This window comes from Prionailurus viverrinus, chromosome D1, assembly GCF_022837055.1.
Source record: "Prionailurus viverrinus isolate Anna chromosome D1, UM_Priviv_1.0, whole genome shotgun sequence".
In the NCBI taxonomy this organism is placed as follows: Eukaryota; Metazoa; Chordata; class Mammalia; order Carnivora; family Felidae; genus Prionailurus; species Prionailurus viverrinus.
In genome coordinates this window covers 75,029,453-75,041,934 of record NC_062570.1, presented here as the reverse complement: position 1 = coordinate 75,041,934, position 12,482 = coordinate 75,029,453, and the positions used below count along the sequence as shown (strand labels likewise).

At 44.8% G+C, this 12,482-nt stretch overlaps 1 protein-coding gene across 15 annotated transcripts in view; it reads right to left on the bottom strand.

Moving 5' to 3' along the window:
* Positions 1 to 12,482, bottom strand: part of ZDHHC13 (zinc finger DHHC-type palmitoyltransferase 13) — a 62,215-nt gene that overhangs the window by 3,247 nt on the left and 46,486 nt on the right. For 8 of the 15 annotated variants that reach the window (XR_007156323.1, XR_007156330.1, XR_007156329.1 and 5 more), the window contains exons 16-21: positions 11,639 to 11,736; positions 8,962 to 9,208; positions 8,487 to 8,604; positions 2,720 to 3,168; positions 232 to 474; positions 1 to 132 (exon numbers count right to left, since the gene is read on the bottom strand). Coding sequence is in view for 3 of the 15 variants with exons in the window: in XM_047878276.1 (XP_047734232.1) it covers positions 9,070 to 9,208; positions 11,639 to 11,736 (237 nt within the window). In the remaining 12 variants the exon portion in view is untranslated. Of the gene's footprint in view, positions 133 to 231; positions 475 to 2,719; positions 3,169 to 6,509; positions 8,096 to 8,486; positions 8,605 to 8,641; positions 9,209 to 11,638; positions 11,737 to 12,482 lie in introns of those variants that run through there. The other 7 variants (XM_047878276.1, XM_047878278.1, XM_047878279.1 and 4 more) reach the window with 5 other exon arrangements.

Genomic DNA, 12,482 nt, shown 5'->3' with positions numbered 1-12,482 from the left:
TTCCGTGGGCCTCCAGCATTTGCCACGTGATCCTGCCAGGCGGCAACCCTCCCCCGAACATCCTCTCGCTGGGGATCGGGCAGTATTTCTCTTCAGAAGCGATCGTAGTCTTTACCCAAAGTTAGAAGACACCTTCGGAAGAAAAGTATTACAAGTTTAGCCTGTAACAAATGCGTTGTTATTTCTGACACCCAGGGTGGGGGAGGCAATAAATAAATGTTTTAGCGGCACCTGGCGTGTCTCTGGATCTTTTCTTTCGAATGGAGGGAGATTTTCAAAAAATAGAGAGGTGTTTCTAAAAACGCGCTGCAAACGATGTAATGAATCTTGATCCCAACTGGGGAAGGCGTGAGGACGAGGAACAAGAGGCAAAGGAAAGCAGGCTTCCAGAATCTGTCCACTGAGCTTCTTTCTCGTTACCGACAGAGAAGGAAACGGGGTTCCAGAGGAAGCAAGACAACACGAGAGCAAATTCTGGAAGGAAAATCAAAACTAATAAAACTGCTGAAGAGTCGGTCCTTTTGTCCTATCAGGGGCTTTGCAATTTCGCCCATTTTGTGAAAAACCCAGAAATGGCAACAAAATGTGGAGTTTGCTTCCGTGTTACAAACAACAGCAGGATGATTTTCTTTGATTCTGGGACAATTCCCTAGGGCTTAGCAATTTTCTTAAAATCTCTCCTACGTCAAATCGCCAGCCTCACCAATGAAATGCAGCCAACTAAAAATATCCCTGTGCTTCCTCAGCATGTTCTCAGCGGCCTGAGTGTGCGTATTTCCTCGGGCCTCCGCTTCTAACAACCACCGCGTTTCTCCCACCATCGTGCAATTCTGAATTATTTGGAGGAAATGAAAGCAAAGGAAAAGCTCGACTAAACCATGGTTTTTCTACACACCAAGTCCCAAGAAGGCTTCCGTTAAAAAGAGCACGTGTTCAGGGTTGCTTACGCACCGTCATGGACAAAGCCCCGCACTGACTTCATTATTTATTTACTGGTTTTTTGATGCTTCAGATGCAATTACATCTCATCATTTTCTCCATTTGCTTGGCATTAACAGAAGGGCCCAGAGAGAAAAACAAGGGCTGGCAGAGGTTGTGCCCCATCCCACTTTCAAAGAGAAAATGTAGATGTTTTATTTGTCCAGAGACCCTTGCGGGGAGTGATTCGGCCACCGAGTTCCACCAAAATGACCCGAGGGTGGAACTATTGCACATTTTACATTCTCGGGGGAAGGGAGCACAGGGCGATTTATTTTTCATCTGTCAGCTTCTGGCCAGAGGTGTGTGAGATCCCATCGACGTCAGTCCAACGATTAATAACACCAGGGATAAACTGAATTAACTACATCAAGTCCCCTTTAACCTGCACGGACTTTAAGAGCAATATAGCACCTTGGCCTTGGCTAGGAAGTCCCCTACGCTAGAGACCTCCAGGCTTACAGAGGGGTAAAACACACAACATGTGAAAATGAGCACCGGACAGGATGACCTTCTCCTCTACCACAACTCACGGTTACTAGCCAGCCGCCCTGGAGACGGAGCTAGAATCTTGTCTTCCTTGGCTTTGCCCTCCCCCTCCCCCTCCCTTGCCTCACTCCCCAGGCCTCCTGAATTCTGACTACTCTATGTCTCTAGAGTACACCCCCTCCATTCCTACCCTTTGGTATATGTACTAGTCGGCTAGAGCTTCCATAACAAAGAACCATGGATGAGTGGCTCAAACAATGGAAATTACATTTTCACACTTCTGGTGGCTGGTAGTCTGAGATTAAGGGTTCAGCAGAGTTAGTTTCGGAGGCCTCTCTCCTGGCTTGTAAGTGGCCGCCTTCTCCGTCATCACATGGCCCTCTCTCTGTGCATGTCTGTGTCCTAATTTCTTCCTCTTCTTATAAGGACACCAGTCATGTTGGATTAGAGACCCCGAAAAGCCTCATTTTAACTGAATTACCTTTGTTAAGACCCCATCTCCAAATACAATAATGTATTGAGGTCGTGGGGGTTACGACTTCAACATACAAATGTGGGGGCAAGGAGGACAGCCACGGTTCGGCCCATAACAGTAGGTCAATACAAGGGCTTTCACAAGTTGGCCTTGGACTTACCCTTCAACTTAGCTTCAGCCATCTCTTCCAGAGGAGCTCCAGCTACACTCCAAGACTTGAAGCTTGCCAAATTTGCCAAGTACCCCACCTCATCATGTTTGGCTAATGCTGCTCATTTTGCCCAGAACGTCTAGAAGATGGAACGCCCTCCGTCTTCACAACCTAACCAACTTCTTAGCCTGGCAAACTCCTATAATCGAGTCACAGGTCAAATGCCGTCTCCTCTGCAAAATCTTTCCTGAACTTCCTGAGCAGAACTAATCCGCCTCTGTGTTCCCACAGCCAATACTTGACATAGCACTGCTGTCATTCCCTTGAAATTTTGAATTCCCATCTGCTTCCTCGTTAGAATGTGACACGCTTGTATTCACAGTGCTCGACAAACAGTAGGCACGCACTAAACATTTGTTGAGTGAGTGAAGTGGGAGAGAGTGTAGGCTGGACTAAATGCAAAATTCTGCTAGACTATAAAAGAAGAGATTATTATATGTGGAGTGAAGTTTAGAAATGAAAAACCCAAGCAAAACAAAGCAAGGGCCTTATTGTGGCTTAGCAGTCTTTGTGTCTCCCCTCTGCTTCCTGGGCACTGTTCTACTACATTTTCCAGGCTCACCTACCATTGACTGGGACACGGGACTGAGTTTGGCCAATGGAGGCCTGGCCCCCACGACATCCAGGAGAGTCTCCAGTCTCTTTCCACACCTGTGGATGCAGAAGGTCCAGTGGACGCCGAGGCCCTAGGAAACAGTGGAAACACTAGCTGGGAGGGAGCTCGGGTCCCTGCATGGAAGAGTATCTTCGAGCAGCTAAATGGACTGTAACAAGAGGGGGAAATAAACCTTATGTGGTGTTAAGCCAGTGAGATATTGGCGGGGGCGGGGGTGGTTATTATCCCATTAACTCCCGTGACTATAATACTCCCAGCTATGATACTGGATGTGCTATAGCCAAGATATTCCACTTCTCACTGTTCAGGGTCCAGCCAGACTGTTAAGTCACAGGGAGCATCATCAGGATTTTGCGTAGCAGTTGTGGCAATGATTCAAATGCACTGTCTCCGATGTGACTATACAGATATTTGGAAAGAGGAATGAAGTTAGGGCATCACAGCATAATAGTCATGTCCCCGTGGCCCCGACAAATAAAACAAGCCCAAACCTGCCTTCTCCCTTCTCCTTTCAAAGCCAAACTGTAAGACTCCGTTCCATTTAGTCTTACGGCCTGAGCAGCTGGCTCCCAGGTGCCCTCCTTGCTGCCCACCCCACTGCCGGCTGCCACTACTCCACCGAGCCCACCGATAACCTCCAGACCACAAACCCCGTCTTCCCTCAGTTGTTCTTCTCAACCTCTCCTCAGCTCCCGACAAGTGACTCCCCCCTCTCCGAAATGAATTCTTCTTGAATTCTATGCCACTGTGCTATCGTGATTATCCTCCTATACCCAGCCTCCTCCCCATGCCCTCCTCCTCTTCTCCAGCTCCCTAAATCCATGGTCTGGAAGACTGTGTTCCTGCCCTTAGCACAGAGGTGATAAATGCAGGAAGCAGCCATGTGTGGGGCTGGGGAGACAAAGAGATGGGTCCCCTAATTTAGATGCCTCGAGGACAGGTTTCTCTGTCTCTCTCTGTCTCTCTCTCCCTCACATTTTGTTTGTTCGCATTGGTTGTCATCTTTGGTCTCTTTTTAGAACCGATCTTCCCATTTCAGGAGGGCAACTCCCCTTTCCATTTTCATCTCAATTTTCTACCTCTCTCCTGTGACAACCTCATCCATCCGTGCTCATGACCCTCATTCATGCCCTGGTCTCTTTACAGCTGCCTTCTAGACTCTTCTGCTGCATAGCCTGCAATACCTTAAACTCAATAGGCCCCACCCACCGAACTCATCACCTAGTCTCCCCACACAGTTTTCCTTACTTCTCAGAAGAACACTGTCACCCTCTCATTCACTGGGTTCAAAGTCATCTTTGACTCTCCCTTCTCTTCCCCTCACATTCAATCAGTAATCTGGGCCTTCATTACATCTTGCCTGGACCATTATCAAAAGCTTATCTCTAACATTCTATATCCGTCGGAGTCCAGTCAGAAACACAGAAAGATAGTGTGTTCAGGGAATTGATTAAGCAGGTGCTAACCTTTTTCAGAAAGTAAAGAGGAGCACCCTGACTTAGCAGAGAGATGATAACTGCAAGAAGCAGCCATGAAGTGTGGGGCTGGGGAAAACAAAGAGAAGAGATGGGGGCGCCCTAATTTAGATCCCTCGAGGACAGGTTTCCCAGGGTTAGGAGTCAGACCTCTGAGCAGAGAGCCCTGCCTGGTTCCTGCTGGGGCTTCTATGGGAAGACGATGGAGGTGGTTGGGGAACTGCGGGAGAAAAGCTAGACACGGATTCCAACTGTCTTCATCAGGGTTCAAGGCCATTGTAGGGACAACACTGAGAGGAACAGCTGGCAAGAAAAGTGGAGTTAAGTCTCTTCTCCCTTCCTCCTCCCCTATCTGCAGAACTTAATGGAAAATCAGCTGACAAGGAAATTGTAGTTTTTAGAATGCTAGTCCCAGAACACACAACACAGTATAGAAAGGTGAATTTGGCACATTTCCTTACCTCTAACCAATTTCCCAAATATTTCTAAATTATTAGCATTTATTGAGCCAAGTATAATTCTGAGCGCTTTATATGTTATTAAGACATTTAATCCTCTTAACAACATTTGGGAGTATATACTATTGCTATCCGCATGATACAAACGAGGAAACAGAAGCATTATATAGGGAAGTCATTTGTTCAGAGGCAAAAGTCACTTACAGTTGGCATATCCAGGATTCAAACCCGGGGTGCCTAGCTATAAAACACTGACTCTCAAACTTTTTATTTTTCTAAACTTTCACACCAATATGTAGCTGAGGAAAAAGTCACAATCAGACGTTAGGGGTAAGAGGCCTTAAGCAAATGATTCTCAAACTGTAGCATGTGCACATAAGAATCATTTGGGGAACGTGTTACAAATTCAGATTCTAAGACTCACTCCTCAGAAAACTGAGGGTAGGGTCTGACTCTGGAGGTAGGGGGTCAGACTCTGGAGGGTCTGAGAAGAGGAATTTGAATTTTAAACAAGTGATCCCTGGACACCACTCCCATCACCACAGGCCCGTTACTCTGATGCAAATGGTCTGTGGACCACAATTTAAGAATACTTACTTGGCAGGGGTTGGTGAGAACAGACAGGAAGACAGAACTTAAAAATATCCTTCTGTCCCCCAGTTGAGAATCAGTCCTCAAACACAACTCCGATCACATCATGTCCTGCTTAAAATCCCTTCAATTCATTCAACAAGCTCATGTGACAGATTAATTCAAGTAGTTACTGAATACATACTATGTAGTAGGCAATATTCTAGGTACCTGGGATACATCAGTGAACAAAACAAAAATCCCTCAGGGACCTGCTATCCTATTGGGTTGGGGAAGGAGACCGTAATGCAACAGACATATTAAATTACATAGTATGTTAAAAGGCAGTAAGTGCTAGGTCAAAAATGCAGAGTAGGGTAAAGAGGACGAATAGTTCAAGGAAAGGCTATTCCAACTTTCTAGATGTTGGTGAGCATGGGCCTCATCGAGAAGTTGACATCTGGAAAAAAGCTCAGAGGCAAGGCATTTCACCCCGTGGATATCTGGGGAAAGAGCATTCCAGGCAGGGCACAGCAAGGAAAGGCTTGAGGCGGAAGCATGCCTAGCAGGTGTACAGGCATCAGCAAGAGGGAAAGCACAAGTGGTCAGATCCTGTCGGGCCTTGCAGGCCACGGTCAGGGCTTTGGCTCTTCCTCTGGTGAGCTCAAGAGTCACTAGAAGGTTCTAGGCAGAGAAGCAATAGGATTCAGTCGGTCTTTTATAAGGATCACTCTGGCTGCTTGTGGCAGGGTAAGGGTGGAAGCAGGGAGACCAAATAAGAAGGCTGCAGTAACCCAGGCAAGAGGTGATGGTAACTCAGAACGACAGCAGCAATGGTGGTCAGAGGCACTCAATTCTGGATGTATTTTCGAGATGGAGTCTGCAGGATTTCTCAAAGAAATCTCAATCTGGCATATCACGAGAGAAAAAGAATCATCAAGAAAAGATTCTAAAGTTTTGATGTTGAGTAATTGAAAGGATGGAGTTTCCAAACAGCTGATATAGGGAAGACTAAGTGGTAGGGAACAGGGTTGTTTACTTTTTATTTATTTTATCTTCAAAAAAAATTTTTTAATGTTTGTTTCTGAGAGAGAGAGAGAGAGATTGAGAGAGAGAGAGAGGGGATGAGCTGGGGAGGGGCAGAGAGAGAGAGGGAGACACAGAATCTAAAGCAGGCTCCAGGCTCTGAGCTGTCAGCACAGAGCCTGACATGGGGCTTGAACCCATGAACTGTGAGATCATGACCTGAGTCAAAGTTGGACGCCTAAGCGAATGAGCCATCTGGGCTTCCCTATTTTATCTTTAAATTTACTATGTTTTATTTAATTCTTTACTTTTTATTTGTGAGGGTGAGGATAGAGTGGAGATTAGAAGTTCAATTTCAATTTTGGACATGTTAGGATGTCTATTAAACATTTATTTAAGTGGATAGAGTTGGAGAAGAAGTCTGAACCAGAGTTAAAAGTCTGGGGCATTTTGGTACACAGACCGTATACACAATCACACAACTGGACGAGATTGTCAAGGAAGGAGAAGTAAGTTTAGATGAAGGACAAGAAGTTCAAGAACTAGCCACTGAGACATTCCAACATTCAATGGTAGGGGAAGGAAAACAGCAAAGGAGACTGGGGGATCTCGAGAGCAACCAGTGGGGTTAAAAGGAAACTCAGGGGCACTGTCTCGTGGAGGCCGCGTGAGGAAAGTGTATTTGGGAAGACGGACTGGCCACCGTCAAATGCTGCTAAGCAGTTCCCATGGAGGGCAGGGGTGAAAGCCTGACTGCTTAAGTGGGTTAAGAGGAGGAAGGGGAGACAGGAATTGAAGATACCAGCCAGCCACAACATTTTCAAGGACTTTTTATTGACGAGGTAAGGAAACAGCTCCTGTTGCTCACTTAAACCTTACAGCTCCTTGGCTTAACATTCAAGGCCCCTGGTGACCTCGTCCCAATCAACCACTTCGATTTACTAACCGAGTGCCCCATTTGAAACACCCTATAGACCCAGCTGCCATGGTTCTAACTATACTTCAGACTCTCCCATTATCTGCATTCGGAGGGTTCTCTACATGAGAATGCTTTTCACTTCCAACTCCGGATTTCCAAACTAAGTACCATTGAAAGGCCCTTTGCAATGCCTTATCGTCCATAGACACCTCCCTTATCACATCTACTGAGGCTCTCTCCAACCTCTAAACTCTAACAATATTTTATTTGTACCTTTCTTATGGCTTTTAATATCTTCTACGTTATCCTATAGTTTCATTCATCTTAGCTTTCCCTCTAGATTGCAAGCTCTGTGATTAGTATGCCCAATTAAATGTTTTATGGCCTGAAAGACCTATCATGGTGCTCAATCAATACTTGTGGAATAATTTAAAAATTAATGAAATGTGCTTTCCACGCCATGTATCACTTAGAAGCACTGGCATATAGTGGTTTGGAAGGTGTGAGGCGAGGAATTTGAATTTTAAACAAGTAAGCCCCTGCTCCATCCCTAGAATTCTGGTTAAATGGTGTGTGGGCCACAATTTGAGAATATATACTTGGTAGGGTTTGAAGAGAAAGGGAAAGGCTATAGCTTGAGAAAGTCCTTCTGTCCCCCAACTGAGAATCAGATCAAACAATTATGATCACATCATACCCTGCTTAAAAACCCTTCATTCAATAAATTGAAACATTTATTGAACACACACAACGTGTCTGACAATATTCAAGGTGACTCTAGGCTCTAGAGTGGCTACCCCACTTGGTATCTAAGTGACCTTGGAGAAGATACAAACTTCTTTAGGCTTTAGTTTCCTTATCTGCAAAGGCTCGGTGCTCTGTAGAAGAAAGGAGAAAGGATCCTTGAAAAATTGAAAGGTCAATGTGGCTAGAGTACAAAGCGTGGTCCAGAGTGAGACTGGGAAACAAAATAAGGTTATATTATTCAAGGCCTCATAGGTCATGATGAGAAGTTTATAAAGCCTTTACCCCAAGAGCGAGGGGAGCCTTAAGGAAGGGTTTTCAGTAGGAAGGTGCCATGTCCAGGGGCATTTATATACAATACCAAGAGTTAAAGTGGAATTAGTTTTTCCTCCAGAACAAGGGAAATTAGCACTTACAATCACATCAGTCCAATATTTTGAGGGTACTAAGTAAAAACAGTAATTAATCTTGAAAACCTCACCTGTTCCATTTTCTAAGTAAGATGGAAAATTAAATCTTGCTTACTGGTGTTAACAGGGAGCTCAACTTGGTCCTGGAATTGTGAATCAGTTTCTTTATGCCCTACATACACCTTTTCTCAATTTAAGATTCTGAAAGTTAAGTGTCAGAAATGAAGTCTCAACTACAAAAAAAAAAAAAAAAAATTTATTAAGTGTGAAAGCAAAACAGGTACTTCTATTTAGATATTTTTTACATATTTATAGATAAAACAAACAAATAATTTATCAAAAATTACAAGCTTAAAGAATAGTACTATTTTGAAACAACCAATAAAGTATTCGAAAATACTACATTTTATCCATAATTGGTGAATATTATGTCAAAAAAAAAAAAAGTAAGTTGTATTTTTTTGTGAAACATATAAAAGCGTTTTTAGATGTCTGCCAAGATTGTTCAGGAACAGTCCATCTTGCTAAATCTAAAAGCGTAGTGCCTTTCTGGAGAACTTGTGTTTTTACTAAATAGCTTTACAGACCACCTGTGTTTTCCTTTGGGCTTCGGTGAACTCCTAATCTTCACTTCACTTGCAGACCACAGGGCATCAACATGAACACAGATCAGAGTGAGAGTCTGGGGTCACTTTTCTTCATACTGAGCGAAGGACTTTCTCCTTAGCCGGGTGGAAGACCATGCTGTATTGGGACGTCCAATCTACGGCACAGGGCTTCACCAAGCCAAAGCAGCCACACTGAAAGAAATCTGCAAGGTTCTGCGTGAACCCAAGGCTGCCAAGGAAGGAAGAGAACACATCTTACTACTTTTCCTGTTTACCTTTTGACAAACATTCATCCAGACCATAAATATTCACTGAGAATTTACAATATACGACATCCTTTGAAGATCCTGCAGGAATCCAGAGGTGAATCAGACCGTTCCCTGGCTTACGGGACATTAAAATTGATGCCCAGTTCCATCTCTGGACCTGAATCCCTATTGTGAGATTCTCTGACTCCTGCCCAGCAACTTAATTTCCTTCTGAGTGCCCCACTCACTGGAATGATGGCTGCCATCAAGAAGTTTCCTTCTTTCCATTTGCACTGCCCTGATTCAGATTTTGATTATTTCAGAGGCCAAGCAGGCCGGCAACAGTACAGTCAACAGATGTTTGTGTGGTTTTTTTTCCTTAAACTTTCTAAGTTAAATATGGCCCTGGCCCTGTCTCAGTTCTTTCCAATTAATCTTTTTTTTTTTTTTTTTTTTTTTTTAATAGTCCAGAAGTCTTTTGTCCTTTTTTATACCTATCATCCCATGAACTCTGAGGAGCTCGGGCTCCTTTCCACTGGTTCTCACTAAGTGTGCTTCTCTGGGTGGGGCAGGCTGGTGTTTCCACTGAATTCAAGAACCTTTCTCCTTGGCTTCCTTCTTCTGATCATTTTCCTGCACATGCTTCACACGAGCTGCCTCGGCTCTTAGAATGCTTGATATGCTCACTACATACGTTAGTTCTCTTGGCAAGAATCTTCCCTCAACTTCTGGGTTTATGACACTGCCAACAGCACGCCAGGTGACACCGTAGACTCCTGCGGTTGTGCCTTGGGAACCTTTGCAGCCCGTTCCCTTGATGTCCACAATATCACCTTTCTGACAGATTCACAAGCATGTGGCCAGAACAGCAACTCCGTGTTGTCTAAAAGGCCTAGAGAGAATGCAGCGGGGGCCTCCCCTCCTTCCCTTGTTGCTGGTCATTTTGGCGAATTACTCAAAGATGGCAGTTCCAACCAAAGGGAGGGAGCTCCTTCCAATTAATCTTACCTATTGGACATGGTGTGGTCTTCCAAAAACCTTGCCAAAACCCAAACCCTATACACTAAAACACATCTGTGCCTGAGGATGGCTGTGCATCTGCCGCTGCTGTGACAGTGATCAGGACAGGACCATCTCCACTCCTAGAAGACCAGCTCCAGAGCTAGTTGGTGAGGGAAAGCAACTCAGGGTAAGACAGACAAGACAAATTTTCAATCTGGGCAGGTTTTTGGAAGCTAGATTCACAGTGGCTCTAAGGCTTTGCCGTTAGGTCCTCCAGCCCACATTGCCATCACTCAGCAGTTGCAAACACGCCCAGCTCTCTCATCTCAGGCCCTTCTTCCAGACTCTTCTCTGGGGCTTGAAATGCCCTTCTGTCCTTCTCCATCATGCCCCACCACACATCTTTCAAGGCTCAGCTGAAAATTCCACCTCTGTCACAAAGGCTTCCATTCTTCAGTGGAGTAAATATTTATCTCTCTGGTTAAACTCCTGAGAAAGGACTTTACGATCATTGCCAGTCTGAGACAATCGTCACAAGCCTAACACTACTGTCCACCTTCCACCACCGAAGCCGTCTCTTCTCAATTTAGTCAACTGCTCTCCTCTCTAAACACAGATCATAGTCATATCCCAGGCTCTGATTTCCTTTTCTCACAGCCTAACAGTTTCATCTCGTACCACAAGTGTGCTTTAAAATAGACTGCTCATGAGATATGCAGTGGGCGTTAAATCCCCAGAGGGCTCAGGGTCACCTCTGCAGCACTCCCAGCTCCCAAGACCCCGATATATATGACAGGGAGATAAGCTTCAAAGCCTGACTGTTCATATCGTAAGATGACAGGCTTCCTACAAACACTCTCATTTTCTACTGAGGACAGGTTTTATACAACCGATGCTCTTGGGAAAACATACCCCAAACCCGAAACACTAGTTTCTCCCTGATGCGGATGGGCACATTAAACACAGGGCTAAAAGAATCACTGGTGATAGAAAGGTAGGTTGAAAATCTTGGCAAAGTTCACAATCTAATGCTTTCTGCAGACAGCCTGGTGGCTGGAATTCTCAGCCACGTGCTCGGTTATCTCACACTGACTTCACGCCAGCAACATGCAATCCTGTGACCATGTGGCTTGACTAAAGAGATTCCCCACGTTGGCAAAACTTCAAAGTCACTTAGCTATTTGTGCCAAGTCCAGCAGACTAAGTCCCAAATTCTTACCACCTTGGGGCTCATGACCTCACCACTCACCTCCCGTCAGTCACTAAGGCTTCCAAGAAGTAAGAGGTTCAACTCCATCAGATAGCAAGTTAGAGTGCAGCATGGCCTGAGTGGTGGCAGCAGACTGGGAAACCAATGGTTAGGCTAGCATCCTCCACAGGACTCAGTGGTCAAAACAGATGGGACTTACTTGTATGGGGTCCTCCTGAGGGACAATGTCTGTTTCATATGCCTGCTCTGCTTCAACAGGCTGGTTTTCTCATGGGAAGTCAGGCCCAGGAAAGCAATCTGCAAAAGAAGTTTGGAAGGTACATGAAAAATACCGCTATGTCAAGGTTCCGTTTCTCTCCGTGCATCACAGGACAGAGGTAAACATTCAGCACTCCCCCAAATACAGTGTCACCTCACCCTCTAAGCAAGGATCATGGTGAGGATAACAACAGCTCAGCAGCTCTAAATGACACTCTCCTATGTAAATCTAGGAGCTGAGCAGTTGTTTATTTATTTATTTTTAAGTAATCTCTACACCCAATGCGGGGCTCAAACTCATGACCCCGAAATTATGAGCCACACACTCTGCTGACTGAGCCAGCCAGGCACCCCTGAGCATTTATCCTTTTGACTGATTTTTATTAACCTTCAAAAAAGCAGAGTCATGAAATAATTGTTTTAGTGATTTAAGCCAGGGCTTACCACCTTGTTTAGGTTCTCAACACGTTCAGCAAGCAACTTTTAGATGAATAAAACAATATGTGATCAGCATTACTGCAATTCTCACTTTGTGTATGTTTCTTAGTAGTTCTTTAGAAAGGGCCAAATGAAAAAGTTAAAGAACATTTAAATGTACTGAAGTGAAGAACATTTAAATCCACAATTTGGGGAAAGGTAAGAATTCAGGCAACTTAAATATTCCCAAATATGGAGCACCTGGGTGGCTCAGTCGGTTGTGTCTGATTCCTGATTTCAGCTCAGGTCATAATCTCATGGTTTCGTGAATTTGAGCCCCACATGAGCTATGCAGTGAAAGAAAGCGT